This window comes from Platalea leucorodia (genome assembly GCF_965183815.1).
Source record: "Platalea leucorodia genome assembly, chromosome: 9".
Taxonomy (NCBI): domain Eukaryota; kingdom Metazoa; phylum Chordata; class Aves; order Pelecaniformes; family Threskiornithidae; genus Platalea; species Platalea leucorodia.
The window spans coordinates 321,583-342,011 of record NC_138831.1 but is presented as its reverse complement, the minus strand read 5'-3'; the positions used below and the strand labels follow the sequence as shown (position 1 = coordinate 342,011).

Genomic DNA, 20,429 nt, shown 5'->3' with positions numbered 1-20,429 from the left:
TTCTCTTTACAGCTCTTTTCATTGAAATGCTTCCGAGTGCTTTAAGAGCTACTATGGAGAAGACTGGCAGCCGTTTTAGGCGGACGCAAGACTTAAACTGCAAACAACTGCCGAACTGTTCTTCCACCAGTTTATTTCTAGCTCAGCACAGTCACCCTTTGTGCAAATAGTTTGAAGTCCAGCACTTGGGCCCTGCTGTACGTCCTGACCCAACTACGGGGCGAGGTAGGACAGCTGGTTAGCTAGGCGTGCTGGGGAGCCAAGCAACAAACTACCCGTGGCTGTAGAAAGCAGTAGTTACCCAAGGCACACCACGACAAGCCAAGCAGCGCACTTCAAAAGCATTGCAGAGTCAGGGCTACACCATTTTGTTCATTTCTCAAAATGAAGAATCACACAGAGATGATAGTCTCTCTCCTACTCCAAATACTGATAAATGACCATTCACTAAATCCCTCCAGGAAAGCTATTAACAGGCTCCTCTTTCCTACTGCTCCTAGCGTCCCCTCACGCTCCACAGACCCAACAGCGGAGTTTGGCATCGTTCATGCAAGGAGAAAAGGAGGCAGCAGCTTGAAAGCCCGCTCTGTACGAATGCAGGTTATGCCAAATTGAGCATTCTCTTTAAGAAGATACCTTTTGTCATTATCTAAGCCTTAAATTGAATGTATGTAAGGTTTCGGAAAACAGGCTAATGTTACACGAATAGCAAGCAAGCTATAGTGCAACTTCTCAAGAGAATATTTAACATAGTCAACTAATAAGTATCAGTAAACACTCTAAAAGTGAGCTGACTGAATTTTTTTCTTTTTTTTTAATGACATAGAAGTACCAGTATTTATAAAATTTGAGAATAATTTTTATTATTCCAAAAACAGATGTAATGATATGTATTTACAATATGAAATAAGACTTACAATTGAAAAATTGAACAGGTGAGAGTTGTGCAAGTGGAATTAAATTTTAATTATAATACATTACTATTTGAAGTGACTAGTTTAAATCACACATTAAACAGTAAGTTGGACAATATAACTATTTCTGTTAAAATAAAGTTATGTAAAATATAAAAATATGCTAATACCCTAAAACAGTGATAAGAAAGAAGGATACATGAGGCTAATTTATCTTACTTCATTCTTCCAAAACTACTTTACTGTTTTATTCCTGCTATGTGGAACGCTATTTTATGCTGTTGATGGCAAAGACTGAGTGTTATGTACTTTTGCAATGAAGTCTAATACAAGAATTATTCTGTGAAGTGGCTGGTTTGATTTTCCTCTCTGCCTGTATTTTCGGATAAGCTTCTATATTTGAATGTGCTATCTTTAAATACTTTTCACTTCTTTTCTCAGTACTGAAGATGAAACGGTCATAATCATCTCCAGCAGCAAATGCTTTCAGGTTTTCTCTACAAGTCTTTATTTTTCCCTCCTTTTTTCTTAAGAGTATTTTTTCTTTTTTTCTAAATTTGAACTTCCAAAAGAAAATCACTAAATTTCCTAAGACTGCCTAGACTGTGGGGACTTTTTTTTTTTTTTTAAACATACAAACATGCCAGAGTTTTAAAGACAGCCAAAATTCAAAGTATAGTTCAAGTTGCTTCATTTTTTGTAGGTATTTATTTCAAGCTGTACCAAGACAATGAAAGATTCAAATTTGCAGAGCCTTAAAAGCGTGCACTTAGGAAACAGTAGTTCCTAGCTACTGCATGTACCAGGTTCTGTACATAACTCCCTGGAAATCTTGACAAATACGTATTCCTGAATCTCCTGAACATGATCAGCATGAACTACCGCCCCTTCCTCAAAAAATGTACCGAGCAAGTTTGTTTTCTGTATTAAAGTTTTCTTTAATATGTATTAGTACTCAGAGACTAAAAACCAGAAAATTCATTCTGAGCAGAGAAAAAAAAAGGTTGATTTACAAAATTCTTTTGCTCTAATTAAAGTCTTGGCAATAAAGGCATTCCTGAACTGTTAAAAAATAAATGACCGAGCAGCAGACGAAAGACCTCCCTGAAGTTTTTGCTGGCTTTCTTTTCATTCTGTAGAAGTTAAACACTGAGGAACTCAGCACGTGAGAAAAAGCAACAGAGTTTTTCAGGTTTTGCCTTCCCTCCCCACCCCCCCCGAAAGAATAGCTTTCTGTAGACTCAGCTAACCTGGATTTTACAACATATGAGAGTTAGCTAAAGGTTTGATCAATGCACTTGGGCTCCCTGCTATGATTCAGAGAGGTCCACAGACAAAATCCCTAAGTTCCATTAAACCTATCTATTCCATTACACAGGTAGTACAGGTATGAAATAAACAGATTGCAGCTTTTCCCTTCATTTCTTTTGTTCACCAGCAACGTGCCCAAGGACAGTCTGAGCCCTCATACTGCAGCTATGTGATGGGAATGAAGGCTAAGAGAAGCCTACCCACACTCCAATAAAAAACTTTTTTTTTTTTTCCCCTCTTTCAGAACTCATAGCATTGTGTGTTTACAAACATACACAACTCTTGGGAAATTCAAAAAAATACAAAGCAAAGCAGTAACAAGTGATCTAGCTGATCTGCACTAGAATAGGTTTCACTAATGCTTCATTTGTCAAAGATCATAACTTCTACACATTTGGCAAAAGCAAAAAGAAAAATATTTGCTGTGCCTTTAAATATTCTTCAAACTATGCCTATCAAGGTTATGTATTATGCTACTGAATACTCCACTGACTGTCAGTGGATTACTAACCATCTTTTCATTTTCCAGTGTAGTCTAATTTTGCCAAAAAGTAAATAAAGCTCTTAATGCTTTCAGAACAGAAATTCATCCCTTACATATAAAGACGACCAGTGGAACTGTGAGCAAAATTCAAATGATACCAAAAGTAACTAGCAACAATTACAGTTAAAATACTAAATGCGAATACAAAAATATTGCTGAAAACCTTTAATTTGTTGGCAGTAATTAACACAATTGTAACCATTTCTCCTTTATTCATTATGTCTTTATTCTGTCATTTAAAACCCTTTATAGTGACACTGGGTTGGTTCACCATAATTTCCTTTCACCCACCCACATTTATAATTTTTTCCTTCAGTAATTTTATAAACTTAATGGTTTTTTTTCATTTCCATCTGCTGACAAAAAACAACCTGTCTTACCATAGAGAGAAAAAAAAATCAGGGGTCAGAAAGCACCCATTGAGCAGCACAATTTTAAAGAGTGCATGTTGATACCCATTTTCCTTCCTTGTAATTCTGCAGATGCAAATTAGCTCAATGAAGGAACAGTGTGGATAGTGAAAGTGTTTATTATACATCTAAAAATAGTGAGCCTAGCAAAGTAATAAGTTTTGAGACATTTAAGACCCATCTTCTATTATATTATATGAATATGAAATGTGAATGATTATTTGCTTCTCTTCTCAAGAATGCCATTCCCAAGTCTAGCCTTGATCAAAGTGATAGAAAATCAGAATATAAATACAGTGTAATAAAAATACACAGTGGGCACTGAAGATAGTGTACATTTAAAACAGTCTCAAAAAAATCAGTTCAAAATTCACCTGGAATATTTTTCCCCTGTTGCCTCAATTTTTCTTTAGGCACTGTGGGAAGCCACTATTTTTCAACTGCCAAATTAACAAAGTACTAGACCCCACCATGCAAAAATGTTCTGTCCTCAGTAAATGCTCTTAATTGGCATAATGACACAGCAGCAACAACCTCAACTTCCCTGATTTCATAGGTTTTACAAAAATTCTCCACTATGCAGGAGTGTAAACTGGAGATTACATTCCAGCAATTCTTAATTCACAGATGATATATGAAGAAATAAAAGGTAGAAAATTACGGGGATTACTATTATTTTAAAATCCCATTTAAAACCATAGTGGAAGGAATATCAAACAGCTTATTTTGTACATAATGATGTCTGCACCAGAGATACCTGGCTGTAAGAAATCATAATACACAATGGACCTAGGACACTGGCAACGTCTTGTAGTACGTTATATTTTTATATATTTGATCTTTGATACCAAAGTAGGATAATGATACTGCTGGGAAGTGTTCTGAGCTGAAAGGTGCACAGAAGTTCCAAAGCTTTGCAGGTCCTACGAATGTCTAGGCAACAACACGGTTACCCTTGATCAGCTAATAACCTACTTAGATAACCCTGTAGATTAGTACTTCCACTTAAGAGTCAAATGCTCCTGCAATATGTGTTAAATGTACTTTCAATACAATACATTAATTCAAGCCAGACTTCCTTTAAATTTAACGGAGTAAAAATGTTATTTTATCTAATTCAACAGATACACTCCCCCTGCATTCAGAACTCTATCTGCTTTGGTCACAGACACACACACACACACAGACACACACACACAGACACACACACAAAAAAAAAAAAAAAAACAAAAAATGGCTCAATGGTATGAAGAACATAGATCCAAGACTGCTGAACAGAACGGTGCATTTCTTTGGTTTTTTTATTGCTTTGGTTTTAATCCTTCATCAGATTCCCATTTTCCACATAACATCTTTTGTCTCTACCTTTCATCCATCAAATACACCTCCCGTAATTTATTCAGGTCCCTTCTATATCACCCCTAGTGCCCTTTCACTGCACTGTGTTCCCCAGTCCTTTCTTATGACTGAGCTTTCTCTGCCTTTTCTCAGTGAGGATACAGACTCTCTTCCCCGTAACCATTCCCCGATCCTGATGACACTCGTAGGGAGCTAACCACTGGCAAAAATGACAACAGGTTCAAATGTAATTGGGGGGAAGGAGAGCAGTCAACAACCTCAACTGAAGAACACGACAAAAATTATCCGCTCTAAGAAGAATAGAACCCCCAAAAGATTATATAAAAACGTTCTTATCAATGTGAACCTTTCTAAAACTTGAGTTATATTTAGTTTGTTTGCTGTGATTATACTTTTGTATGAGTGCAGTGACATCAACTGGAAGCAGCAATCTTTCAGTGAATGACTGAAATAACTCCTGGTATGGAAAGGCATTTAACAGTGGATAAGAAATTGGTCTACTTAAGCATCTACTTTAAAAATTCAGTTCTAAATGCCACCCTCAACCAACCAGAAAACAAAACCTACCTTCGGTACCACTGCGTCTGATCAAATGGGGAAGAACTTACCCTTAAGTTACACACCAAAAATTAGTTAAATGCCAAATACATCAAAAGATAACAGTAACCTACTTGCTTGTAAATAAAAGCGACATTCATTGACTACAATATTCAGTATCAATTCTTTACTGAGCTTTCACAAATAAGTCTTTTCAGAACACTGCAAAATATTCTTATGGAGAAAGAAACTTCCTCTCTTTAGGACCTTTCAGGCTCAGCTTTGGATTACTTGCCATGATCTCTGTGTTCATCCAACCAAGTTCATTTTGCACTCATCAACATAGCACTTTATTTATTTTAAATAAAAATTCATTTATTGATCAGAACACCAATTTACCAGTATTTGCTTGGAAATCTACGGATGCAGTACATGTAGTTTAATACTTTGCTTATGTATACACATACATATATATGCAAAAAGTCAACAGTAAATGGCATCTCTTGATATTATGTATATAAACCTCAATATGCATATGTGTAAAGATATGTACCCATACGCATATATATCCACATACTAAAACATGCAAACACAGACATGTTTATAAATAAGCACAAATATTTCAAACACATACATTACACTTTTTTAACTGTGCATAAACAGTATCATCCTAATAGTTTCTGAAAGCTGGTGTGAAAATCATTGGTGGAAAAAAATCCATTTCTCTTCATTGCAAATGTTTGTTAAATGTAAATGCTGACATTCTACTCCTCGGAAGAACGTTTGTCTGCATGTGGAATTTCATGATAAAAAGCTTTAAAGCCCCAGGTTTCTCTAGATAAACCCCACTGGCTTACTGATGCATGAAAGCACTGAAATTGAATTACTGTACAACAGCAATTACTTTTCACAGTACAGTTATAATGAGAATCAGCTTCACAATGTACACCAGGTAGCTACAGTAGGAACAGTTAATAAAGAGAAATCTCTTTTATTTGCCTTTTCCACTGCAGCAATGGTAGTTGCCTTAAGGAAAAATAATCCTTAACACTTGATTTGCCATCTCACAAGTAAATCAACAATCATTTTTACGTGATTCTCTTTACTTGCAAAGAAACACTAATGAAAATGGAACATTAACCGCATAGCTGAAGTTTAAGAATAGTTTTTTGAATATTCCCTAATAACTTATTTATCTTTCATTTTGCTTTCTTTTTCACTTCCCTCTATCTTCCTTTGATTTTTTTTTTCCCTATTACATCATTAACTAGGAAAAGTAAAAGCACCAAATGAACAGTTTTAATTCCACCTCTTTTTTACTAGCACGTTTGTTGCAGTTGTCATTTGTTACTGAGCATTATGTCATTGTGCTCTGTTCTCTTCAGTTTCAAATGAGTGGAGTCACTAAAGTATCAGAAAACCTTCTAAAAAAAATAAAAAAAAAAAATCACAGCTAACTTTAAGACTGATGAGTGAAATCACTAAAAGTCCAGGAAAAGCAAGTGAAGCAATACCACAAGTGACAGCAGACTACACAAGGCTCTCAAAGGGATTATTTGGGTTTGGCTGTAAAATCAAACCCACTGCTGAACAACACAGGAAGCATTTCCACTATCCCATCTTACGGGCAGTACGGTTTTTCCCAACTCGAATGTCACAGTCTTAAAGGTAAATGGATACATCTACATTTGTCACAGCTAGAAACAAAGCACCAGCGACACTGAAGCAAAACCACTCTTCAGTGCCTTTAACTTAAATCATGTCACAAAAGTTTCAAAATAAAATCTGAAGGTGCCTCTCTGATATTCAGTCAAGTAGGGCAGTATTAGGAAGGAAATGGTTAACAGAATATCCTGAGCCAACATAAAGCTAAGGTAAATAGTGAACACTGGGGAGGGGGAGGAAGAAAAAAAAGTTGCTTGCACGGGTTTCCATCAGTAAGTAGATGACAAAAGGTTATATAATTGGTTCAGCACTTTTAGTTTTCCATTTATTTTATGTATCTGACAGCACAAAAATAGGACATTCTGTGATAGGATAATTGCATACTGAAGGGTAATTTAAACAGGGGATGAATATGATAAAAATCACACCGAACCAACTAATCACTATGAAAAGCGATGAGACAGAAAGATAAAAATTCAACCAGAATATAAAGGGAGAGGAGGGAGAAGAGAGTTCAGATATGATTAGTAGCTTTGAACAAGTTAATGTGTTTGAGAGCATAAAGCAAAACAAAAAAACCAAAGGCCGTTCCAAGCCACCCTATTTCTATATTTCCAGGTTTTTCTTCTTGGCCTTTTCTACAAAATAAACATTTTATATACTGTGGCTTTTGGAATAGTTGTCACAGACTGCTACATCTGCTAGAACCGGATAAAGTAGGTTGATTAAAGTGTTTCATCTAAAAAGCATTTTGAATTAAACCATGGATTTTGATGTCCACTTGAAGCTAACTCAATGAGCAGTGTAGGGTAACAATTTGGGGTAACACTGGAACATGCTCGCTTGGATTTGAACCCTTGCAATGGTCACCCTACTATTTCTAGGGCTGAGAGATACTTTGTAAGGTACTCTTTGTTTAGTACTTACCCCAATATTACCACCAGCATATCTAAAATATTACTCTGCATTCTAGGTTTCAGTGCTCTTAAAAGTTTCCATGAAAAGCTTATGTCAAAATTCTATTATTTTAGAGGCAAAGTGACACAGCATTACTTTGTCTCAGCATGAAACAGAGGTCTTAGGTCCATACGAGCTTTGTAACTCCTATCTCACCTCTCCAGACACGAGGAAAAAAGTAGCTATGATATACCAAAGATGGAACTCATGCAAAACCTGCGCTGTACCAAAGGATTTTGTACTTACCGGGACATAAAATACTAAGCGCTACTTACCACCAGAACATAAAAGGTCACTCATTACATCTCTAGCAACCAAGAGGGACCACATTATGTAATTATGCAAAAAAGAACAACTTTATTGAAAGGTACACTAGACAGATCATTTTTTAAAAGACATGACCTTGTCCAAACCAAGCTTGTAGCTTCCTTTCCAAAGATGGAAACCTTCCAAGGCAGGCTCTGGATTTCAGTCAGTTTTTCCAGCACTAAAACCCTTTCAACACAATACTATACGCATAATTTAACTTCACAGAATTTGGGCTTATTTTCACTCAGAGCATGGTGGCCTATATTGGTCCTATATTTTTCTCCTCCTTAGACAAAAACACCATCTGTATGAAGAGGCCAAATCAGTTCTAAACACTCACAGACGTTAGTAAACATTCACTACAAAGCTCTAATTGAGAGACAGACTGCTCTTCCCCAAGAGCCCTTCACACCGATGGAACAGAGCTCCGCTTTCCTGGAGTGCAGCTTGCCGGTCACTTCTTGCTCTAAACGAGTGCTGCTCTAAGAATCTTTTTTTCACATTGTTATGATCTCAGGGCAACAGTTTTCTCTGCTAAGGAACAAGGAAAACACCCCCCACGCCCCCCGAGTCAATATTCTGCAGGCTTCTGGAAGCTGTTGCACACGTCTTCAAGTACAGTTTTTCTCTGAAAAACAGACTGTAAAAATAGCATTGCGGGGTTCCATGTTTATTGTCTTTCTCTGCTTCCCTGCCAAAGTGTGCTCAGTTTACAAGCTGAAATATGTTTTACTTCGTTGCCAGCCCAGAAAATTCAACCTCTAAAACACAGCCTATTCCTTCCTCCCTTTTGCACCGTAACAAAAAACAAAAGGCTGAAGGCAAAATTGTATCTACAGTTACACAAATGGAATCCCTGCCCTTGGATGATGCCTTAAGCTCCACAGTTGAGACACAAAGACCTTCAACTCAATTGAGCAGACACTTCTGGCAGAAATAGAGTAGCTGGTGGTAAACAGCATCACCATAATGTCCTGTTAGTCTGTTGATAGAGGTGATGTAACACAAACTACTGTTACGGGCAGCCACCTAAATTTCTAGCAAAGAATAATGCAAAATGAGAACTACAACAGGAAGACCTGTTATTCTTTAGGACGCATGTAACTCATGTTACAATTAACTCCTATTCAACACGGAAGTCAGAACACCTTTTTTACGGTAAATCTAATCTAATAGGATGCCAAAGCTACTACAAAAGAAGCATCAGAATGGAGATAAAAAAAAACCAAAACCCACCCAAAACCTACAGATGTACAGAAAGCTCAATGTAGCTACTTAATGGTCATTAATAAGTTGGCTTTAGAGTGATGTAGTACTTACCACAATCAGGGGAATTTTGGATTTAGTCCCATTTGAGGCATCTGCACCTTCCAGATTTGAACTAAAGGACAGTTACTGAACTCAGAAGATTCCCTGCAATGCTACTTTTGTAATAGTGAGCAGTGAAATTAAGTTGCTTTGGTCTGATACTTTGAAATCTAACATTTTAACGCACAACCATACATAGTTATGTTTTACTGAACACAAGTAATACCTTACAAACTCCTATAGGAAACTGGTAGTCCAAACCTAGTTACACTATCTTGCATTTATCTATTGATGGTATAAATAATTTATATCTATTCTCTTAAACACTGATCTTAAAATACTTCTGAATGCTTTAATATTTCCACTTCAGCACCTTCAATCGCTAGTACAGCCTTCAGAGCAAAGCCTAAATTATATACTTTTTTCACATCATAGAATGAAATAGCAGATTGATCTGCTGCTTACCCGTACAGCTTCAGACTTTTTATGAAACATTTCTTCCATGTTCTTTGCTAACTTTTTCACAAGCTGAAGGCCATCAATTTCTTCTATTGCAACATCCTTCTCATATTCTTTGTATTTCTGGAAGAAAAAAAAAAAAAAATGATAAAACAATTAGGGAAAAGTTATTCACAGTGAACCAGCTGAAATTTTGACAACTAATTATTAGTTTCATATTACACTTTTGCTGACATTCTTCATTTATTTGACGTTTATTTGTGTGACAGAAGGCTGCTTTGTGCCAAGATGCTGTCACAGGGATAGAACAACTGGGTTAGAACCAGAACTCTGTTAAGAAAATAGAATAGAAATATTTATCCCGTATGTTATAGGAAAACGATAATTCCCCCTCACAACATTTAAATTACCCCTCCCTGCAACGGAACAACAGCCAAAGAAAGTAGTAAAAAATCCTCATATCCCATCCAAAAGTCATTTAAAACCAGTGATATGCTTGGCAATCCACTGTGCCTTAGCAACCTAGAATCCCCCTCCTCAGCTGAACTTGTAGATGTCTGTTTCACAGACTTTATACAATACTCACATTATGAATACTGATACCACAAGCTTATCTTTGGAGTCAATCTTCAAAACATTTAGTACTGAGAACATTCCTCTTTCCCAAGTCATTCCACTATAGCCGTACTCTTAAGAAGTGATGGCTTTCAGTCTAGTTATTGTTTGCTTATCGCTGTTTAAAACATCTATGAGTTGTGATGAACGACGAATCACTGCCCACTACCGAACCCTTAACCTATTCACATAATTGTACCTCCATGATACTGCAAGGAAGATGAAAACCATACCTGGCTTCTGCCAGCTTTAGCCCTATGTGCAAAAAATACCTTCCCAAACTGTAAAGCAGACTCTTAGTGCAACCCACAGCACAATATTTGACTCAATAAAATTAACTGGATGTATTAAAAAGATTTATCAATAAACCTTGCTTATAGAATTACAGTTATCTCCAAACCTTATAGAACTCCAGAGAGAGAAGAAAGAATAACAGCATCAAAAACAGTGGCTCAAAGCACTTGGATGAACACTAAAATGATCCAAACAGTGAATAAGTCAGGACCAGTCATGTCCTGGCTGGTCATGGAAGGAAGGACTCTATTGTAAGTGAATGCCTGCATATATTGTGCCCACTTCTTCTGACAAAACTAATTTCCAAGGGAAAGTGACAGTTTGGATTTGCTTTAGTCTTTATACTTCACTGTAAAAACTTGTGTGAATGTTTTGATAGGCAAATAATATTTGATAAAACATCATTTGCACACAATTTCATAAGGCGGTTAAAATATACAAAGTTGCCTGTAAATATGTAGGACAATTTTTTTTATATTCTGTAACTTTCCCATTTCAGTAATAATTTCATTTTTTTCCACACTATTTCCAGTTATGAGGCTCTACTCCAGCTGAGATTTTAATATTAGTCTAAGTAATCTAAGAAACCTCAAGGAGACCACCTGCATTTTGCTCCCTGAAGGCAGGAGGGGAGATTTGCTTTTTTCCCCTTCTTGGTCTGCATTTAAATGCCATACGCAGAGTTCCGATTTCAATTCTGCAAGTCCATTTATGCCATTACTAAACTCACTACTCTCCACTCTGAAAAAATAATTTAGGATAGCACAGTGATTTGTCTAAAATAGAAAAATATTGGGTTTTTATTTACTGGAGAAAATACAAGAACACAGTAGACAAAGAGATAAACGTTATAGTAACAAATACCAACTGTGATAAAATGCAGTAAATTAAAAGTAAATTGAAAACATTCCTAGTTAATTAATGATGTCAAAGTCTGTTCACATCCCCCAGGATTTGAAGCTTTGGAGAATTTAAAACAAATTAAACAAAATGCAGTGTCATGTACAACTATTGTATTTATTATGTCAGTAGATCAAGTACAAATTTGAATCACTTATTTCAAGCTGCACAGATCATGTTCAACATATCAAGTTCTGATAAAAATGGTTTCCTTCAGACTTGACCTTTGAGTTCTTGGAAAGTATTCTAAAATGTATCACTTCAAGAGACTGTTTTCAAGTCATCAGATTTATTGGTTTAAGCTTTGCCGTGAAGTGAAGAAAACCAGCAGATTATTCACTGCATTTGTCTGGAAACTGAACGGTACAGTTGAAGTCAACAAAATTTTCCAGAATCATATCACAGAGTCGATTAGGCTATTGTGAGAACACACTGAAAAGCCACCCTTCTCAGTTTTGAGTAACTGCCTCTTTTGAAAATTAGTAATAACTTGCACTCAAAATAGATGGGAATGATTTATTAACTGATAATGTATATATTATGAAATAGCATAATTATAAAATCATAAACTCATTTTTTCCTAATTTAAATGCCAAATTTCCAACACAAAAAAAAAATTGGAAGAAACAGAAGATATTATTTAAGTTCCATTTGAAAAGACCACACATCTTCACGGTGCACGTCTAGTCAGTTGTTAGAAACCTTCAAGAACATTTGTGACAAACTAGGAGCATTTACTTGATCTGCAAGTCCTTGGCAACTAAGAGATTTATATTATAAGAGCTTTACATAATATGTATTTTACATTCGATATTTCATTGCCATAAAAATACTTCTATTATTTTTTTTCAGCCATCAGTGGAAGGTTCCAGAACAGGAGAAGTTACATGGTTGGAAAAAACACCAGCTGTTTTTAGTACCCTTGTGCTCCAGTGATTGTGTCTGGAGGAAAGAGGGGCCAGCCTAATCTACGCGTGCCTGTGCAATTCCTCTTAGTGCTCAGTGTGCGTCAGGCTGGGAACTTAGATTCACCCTAGAAAGGTTGATTTTATAGTAACTATCAATGCAAGAAACCTGAATCACAGCAGATAGTGAGAAAACAAAAACACAATAAAACTGTAACAAAGGACGTCATTAATAATGGATTCTCTTCCTTTCACTGCAGAGGCTCTCTGACCTCCAGGCTCTCATCATTTCCCTACCACTAGATTATACATATTAAATTTGGTTTTAATTTAAATAAATTAGCTAAAACAGCAAAGACACAGTTCCTTTGAAAGAAATATGAAATAGTTTTTAAATTAAATTATTTCTTTTCTTTTAATGTAATCTTGAGAAAACAGCAGTGTGCCACTAAGGTTACAATTAAGCAAAATGCTATCACAGACAATGGTGGGAAAACCTAGCTTCTGGGCTGGGCTGTCCTTTATATTCCGGACTTGCAAACTACCTTGTAGGACTGCTGCTCTGAATGGCTCTTCCAAGCAATGCTTAAATAGCCATTTCCCTCCACTGTAAAAAAATGAAGTTGATGATAAAGAAGTAAGTTTGGTTTTAAATAAATAAACCCTCGATTTTTTTCAATAGTCTATAATTTTATTTGTTAGAGATACTGAAAAATTACCGTCAAGATTTGTAACATACATTATTTAAAGGAGAGAAAACAGCCTTAACTTTGCTATAAATAATTGAATTGCATAACAAAGAGGTATGAAAAGTTAGAGTCACAGTTGGACATTTCTTTAGATAACTGGATTTCTAATTGTCTAGAAGATAGAGTAGATACAACTTCTGGTTTGCTGTGTTACACAAAAGATACTTGAAATGCTGATTCTTGCTGCTTACAAAAAATCAGCATTTGGTAAGAAATTCTCCAGAGAGACAAGAACATTTATCATCTGAGAAAGCACGCAAAAAAAATACATTATTTCTTCAGTATCTGTTTTGCCAGATCATTTCACATAGGCACCAGGGAAAGACAGACAGCACTTCACTGTCAGAACTTTTAATGCTGTTCATGGATTTAGGCATGGGGCTCTTCTCTTGCATGGTAAATTATCATCTAGAAATAACATACCAAAAAGCAATCTATACAAAACTCAGGTCTGAAGCATTTAATGCAATCCAAGTATTTGGCACTGAAACATCGACACACAAGAAAAACAAACAAACAAACAAACAACACACACACAACAAGAGACCCCCAACAAATAAAATCCAAACCTAACAAAAACAAAAATAAGAAAAAGAGGGGGGGGGGGGGGGGGGGGAAGCAAGCAAACAAATAAAACCACCTCACCACAGTCCATGCAGCTTGGGTGACCAAGGCAGGAAAAGGAATACCCTCTTGAAGCAAGACAACTTCAGAAAGATGCCATACATCAGCTACAGTTTGAATTTTTACTCCTTGTTTTTTTCTCCAAAGAGAAACACGATCATGTGTTCCTATTTGTATCTACTTCTATCAACTCTTACCAAAATCAAGATAATTGCCTTTACCTCATATATAAAAATATTTCAAGTTACTTACAAGTGTGTAAGCAGAGTCTTTAGTATCAGTCTTTCGACAAGTCTGTGGGTGCTTTGTACATGGCCCAGAACAATGCAACCATTTATGATGAAAACTCTTCCCACTCCCCAGGAGTTTCAGAGCCAGTAAATATCACTACCATCCTGATCCAAGAAATTTCTTTACTCAACATTGTAATAATCCTTTAAAAGTAATCTGTCGGTTTGTGTTGCATATTAGGAACTGATATACGCCTCTGAGGTGTATTCACAACTATAGCTTGCATAGTTGTACATACTTTATAAATGTTGCTATTTGAGAGTGGTTTTGTAACTATATATATATATATATATATGCATGTATACAGTTTTTTTGTTTTGTAATGAAAAAGCAGAACCAGCACGCAAATGAAAGATCAAATATCCATTCAATCTATCCACTGTTCCCATGAAAATGTCTACCCCATGCCATTTGCAAAAAACACCAACCAAAAAATCACTGAAAACACTTTCAGATGTTCAAGTCTCAACATTGCAAATGTAAACTGAGATTACAGAAACCTACACTTTTGATTAAATCACCAACTTTTGATTTCAATATCTGTTGCCCAGTAGAAAGGTTGTGCTATGCATTGCTTGAACTATTTAAACTTGCTTCAGACACCCTGCCACATCAGTCTTAACAGTAACTCCCTTTGGCATAGAAGTGCTGGTTCAAAGTGCCACATGAGCTAATTAGCTCATCGAAACTATTTTAATTCTATATTTGAGATGTCCCTACAATCAGATGTAACCAATGAACAAGTCTGCAAGGCTGCAAAAAGCTTACAGCTAATAAAATTTGCGGCTCTTAATGTGGTTTCTTTAGTTAGAGAGTCAAAAGCTACATCAGTCTTAAACAGGTCTGTCTCGATTAAGTCTTAAGCCCTAAACTCATGGATTTCTTCACTAATGGTGACTTTCCTACACAAAGCAACCCTAGATTTTTAGGTCAAGTTCTTCTAGAGTGTAGGGATCAGAAAGTTGATAATATACTGCATTTTTATGTATCAAGAAAAATGTTTTTTCTTTCACTAATCTGTTCCTCATCCTAATCAAAAAATTAAGTTCACATTTATTTTTTATGCTCTTCTTACTATATTATAATTTTTTATTTATATGTTATTAACAGCACTGCACAAAATTTAAAATGAACGGCATTTATTCAGGGTGCTTTAAAAACACCTACTCCTTTTTACACTTGATGAGGTTTGGTTTGGGGGTTTTGGTTTTGGGTTTTCCTGGTCTTGTTTGTTTGTTTTTTTAATTATAAAACCCCAAACCTATAATATATGTGGACCAAACTAACAATGTAGTCACATTAGGTGTTGACTTACACCATTACCAGTTCTGTTGAAATTAAAGGAACTATGCACAACACAAGGCATTCCACTATTATCAAAATACAGCTCTGAGCTTTTGAATCAAAACTAAGAATATAAATTGCTCTTGATGTGGAAAATCTATTGCAGCATTTTATAAGACAATATTATTTTAAAACAATATCCATGTTCAAATTGATGGGACACAAACTGAAAATTCCAACCTTTTGTGGCTGGAGCTCTTGCGGTGCTCTACCACAGCAGCGCACATCGCTTCCGCACACGAGAGAAGGCAGAGCAATTCCCAGCAGAAGATTTTAGAAAAATATACAACGCAGCCTCTAAATGCTTCATCAGAAGTGAGGGATTGCTAATTATATACGCACTGTTGGAATAAACCTGAATTTGAAGCCAAATAAAAAGCAGTCTCCAGGATTACATGTACATGTGAGTGGAAATCTGAGCTTTTCCATTGAGCAGAAGGGTACTCAGATGGCATTACCACAGCAGAGATATCAAATACAGATGGTGCACTCCTCTGATGGACTCATCTGTGTATGTCTCCTTAGTAAAAGATTTTGTATTTTCTCATCACATTGACCCTATAGTGGTGTAGGTTTTTTTAAACTAGAGTGCCAGTGTTACGTTGTTATTATCTGGTCCTCCTTACTCTGAAATACATTCAGTAGAGCAACTTGAAAGGCCTTAACAAAATAAACACTGGTGAGGCCGCCCCTCGAATGCTGTGCTCAGCGCTGGGCCCCGCACCCCAAGGCGGCCATGGAGGGGCTGGAGCGTGGCCAGAGCAGGGCAGCGAGGCTGGGGCAGGGGCTGGAGCACAAGGCTGGGGAGGAGCGGCTGGGGGAGCTGGGGGGGCTCAGCCTGGAGAACAGGAGGCTGAGGGGAGCCCTCATCGCTCTCTGCAACGGCCTGAAAGGAGGCTGGAGCCGGGGGGGTCGGTCTCTGCTCCCCAGGAACGAGCGATGGGACGAGAGGGAACAGCCTCAAGCTGCGCCAGGGCAGGTTTGGGTTGGGTATTGGGAAAAACTTCTTCACCGAAAGGCCTGTCAGGCATTGGCACAGGCTGCCCAGGGAAGTGGTTGAGTCTCCATCCCTGGAGGGATTTAAAAGACGGGTAGACGTGGTGCTCGAGGACATGGTTTAGCGGTGGCCTTGGCAGTGATAGGTTAACGGTTGGACTCGATGATCTTACGGGTCTTTTCCAACCTTAACAATTCTATAATTCTAAGAGTTATTTTTATTTTATTGATGATGGCTAGTGAGCATTTATAAACAAGATGAGTTTCATTCAGAGCTGGTATGGAATTTTTCATCCACAGAGCTCCAAAGACTTTATAGAAGAAGTATCTATGATAATCTCCATTCTGTACGTGAGGATATGGAGATATAGATAAATTCAGTGACATACCCAACGTCACAAAACAGTTCATAACTACAAACAAGGTCTCTTTGTTACTCTTCCAGTGCCCTGTCCAATAGACCACAGATAACTTTGTTAAGTTCAGCTCAATGCGTAGGGAAAGATGAGTCACAACGGCATATTTCTCCTCACCTTGACATTAGAGAACTCCTTAATAATTGGGAGTTTGTGTTACACCACATTACACACTCCTATTAACCTTTACTGAACCTCTTTGTGTTGATGAAATCCATCAGCAGTGACCAGTGTGATGGCACACTCATTTTCTTTTCTGCAGAGAAATTTTTATTCACTTCATCAAATGACTCCAAGGAGCTCTACATTAGCCTGTTGACTCTTGCCACACACTGGTATCTAAGGAACTCCTGTTACCTCAAAATCTCGTTTAGTTACTTCATAAAATACACTTTGAAATGTGAAATATTGAAATATTTGTTGCATACTATTTTACTATGATTAGCTACTCACAGCTGTATCTGGCCTATTATAGCCAAAGATCAGCTGTCCTGGGAAATTTATCATCAGCAGAATTGACAAGGATAGTTACTGCTTTCCTTGCAAAATAATTTACACACAATCTAAGTGTCTTACAGTCATTGCAAGGGCACTATATCCCCCGGATATTTAATCTTTCGTAAAGATATTTACTTCTGACCTATTTTTACCTCATTGCTACATGCAAGTGCTACAAAACCAGATCAATTAAAGCATTAAGCTGAATGGTAATCAAAACCAACCAAACAAACCCAATTCCTGATTTAGCAATATTCCTCTGCCCTGTCTGTGAAACGTGTCCAAACAAGATACCTCCCTCAAACCTTTGTACAACTATTTATGTAGAGGTATACCACATAAACAGCGATAGTGGGAAGAGTCTTGAATACATACCTGGTTAAAACAGCTGAGCTAGTGTGGAAAGATACAAGCTGCTCTACAACATACAGTATTTCTCATCACAAATAAAATTTTAAATAGCAGTCATACTGGTAATGCATAAATTCTAATATTCTCTAATAAATAAAAAGATAAGAAAACACACTCCATGAGTTTCAAATGCTTGCCCTCTAACACTAATTCAGTATTGCAATTTTTACTTGAAGTTGTTAATAAGCTTCCACATAAACAACCATCACCAAAAATGGGTGATCCAAATAACAATCTAGTTAGATCTCCTTCTAAGCAGTCGAACAGCGGTCAGCAATACACTCCCATCTTTCCCTTTAACAGAGTTGCTTTGGGTCAGGGCTAACCAGAGTAACAAAAAGTGTTTGAGAAGGTTCGCCTTGCTGCTGCCTCCAGGGTCCAGTAGCAGAGGCCCAGGGGACTTCGGACTCTTTTGCAAAAGGGCGCCAGCTCACCGTCTTTCCTGACTATAAACTCAAGCATACTGAAAATAGTTGAAAAAGCAAATTACTATCTTGTAAATTCTTTTAGATATCTGAAACATCTTTACAGGCCAGCATAGGTGCTTTAAGAGCCGGTTAACCAAGACTATTGAAAACTGCTTTAGAAATATATTTTACAGAAGTTATCTATGTTATCTATCTATCTATATATCTCTGTTATCTAGCTAGCTATCTATACATACCTTTGCTTCTATTTTAGAAGATAACATAAAGCCCTTATTTAAACCAAAAAAAGAACATTCTGGAACTGCCCTGGAGGCTCCTTTTTCCATAAGGACATACCTGATACTCTCAAAAACTCACTACAGTATTTCACATGAACTGCTTTAAACACTGAACAAAAAACCCATAGGCATAAATTTGCAGAATCACAATATGACCCAGAGGGCATGTTCATCCAAGGCAAAGCCATCACTGTATTTTCAGGTGAAAGCAAATATATTAGAAGCACGCACATCTGATTTGCTCCTCACAGAAGTCTGAAGAAGTGTGAGAACACAGTCCTTTCATCCTGGATAGCTGTTCCGAGTCACTGAAGATTCAGAAGTAGGGAACCTGACAACTTACTACGTTCACCAATCTCTCAGCTGGGATGAGGTACTACAACATTTTCTTTTGTACACCAAACTGCATTGGTCTTCTCTGAAAGCCTTTATGGTTACTGGAAACAAGGACAACCAAGAGCAGACAGCTTGTTTTGTGCTGTGAGGTCACAGGATACATCCACAAACTAATTCTTTCAATCGGGCTTTCTTTATAATGGTTTTCTTTGATCATTAGACTTCCTTTTATCACTGTGTGTCTCTCTCTCCCTCCTCATTGTTCCATTTCTGAGCTCCTATGCCTGCCTTACACCCAGCTGTTGTTCTGGGTTTCAGTATTTCTACATACTTTTATTAGACAATGCTTATTTTCCATCCCAGAAAAAAACAGACAATTGTCTCCTCACCTTCCATGGGTGCTCCTAAATGAGCAATAAAATAAAGTGAGCAACAAAGAAAGCTAGAGACAGAGTGGAGTATAGATACGAAAACTGAAGTGAGTTCTGAAGACAAACTGTTGCTTAGCAATACCCGTGTCTTGTGACAAGATTTAAAAGTACTTCTCATTTAGAATAGCTAATGGTTATTGTTCCTCAGAAAAAGAAACATGTAATCTCATCTCCTTGGGACACAAACTGTGTTTGCAATTTGCAACGTTCTCTATAACTAACGTTCATCTGCTTGGATAACACTCCTAAGCCTTTGCATTGCGCAGGACCTTCAACATTAACTCTTAAATGGGCTTTATTTTCATTGTTTGTCACTATGAAGGACATGGCATTGATCCCTGTTGCTATATCTCATCATTGCACTTTTCTGTATCCGTCTGATAAAAGTATTTATATTGATTCAGGGTTTTAGACAGGTATCAGAACACTATCAAAGTGGACTTGTAATAACAAAAGCATAACATCTGAATATCTGAACTCAGGCACCTAAGTTCAGGCTTCCAATTCTTCATTTCATCACTGAACATCAAAAATCATTTTATTTTCAAAAATCTAAACTCCCCTCAGTCACATTAAAGCCAGCAATGTCAGTATGTTCGCAGCATCTCTGAAAATCAGATCACCTGCACGCGGTCTGTGTGCAGATGTCTTGAGAAGAATTCAGCGGGCTAACCATAAAAACAAAACAAACAAAAAAAAAAAAAAAGAAGAAGAAGATCTGAAAGCCAAACTAGAGTATTTGGCACTGCCTGGAAGTGTGAAAACACATTTGTGTTTTTGCCACACAAACTAATGCTTTTCAATTTCATGTGTGATACTCAGTCACTTATGAAACTTCACAAGAAACACTATAGAATGACCACCCTTTCTGCACATTTAGGTAGAGTAGTATATTCACCATGACTTCTTTCAAAGCCTCATAAAACAAACTGGTAAACACACAAGGAAAAACAAAGGGTTAACAGTTTGATTGCCAAGCCACGTTCAATCCAATATTCAATAACTGCTTTTGAAAGACTGTAATATGATACAAACTAATGCCCTGTGCAACAGAACTTGCCCAGGTCTTTCTCTCTTAGGACCATTTAGCTATAATGCATATATTCTTAGACTGGCATCTGAAATACTGGCACGTTACTA

The 20,429-nt window shown here is 36.9% G+C and overlaps 1 protein-coding gene across 1 annotated transcript in view; it reads right to left on the bottom strand.

Moving 5' to 3' along the window:
- CACNA2D3 (calcium voltage-gated channel auxiliary subunit alpha2delta 3) overlaps nucleotides 1–20,429 on the bottom strand; it is a gene marked incomplete at both ends in the record, with an annotated part of 457,978 nt that overhangs the window by 352,341 nt on the left and 85,208 nt on the right. Inside the window, one exon of the mRNA XM_082321351.1 lies at nucleotides 9,780–9,896. Within this exon, the coding sequence (XP_082177477.1) occupies nucleotides 9,780–9,896 (117 nt within the window). The remainder of the gene's footprint in view (nucleotides 1–9,779; nucleotides 9,897–20,429) is intronic.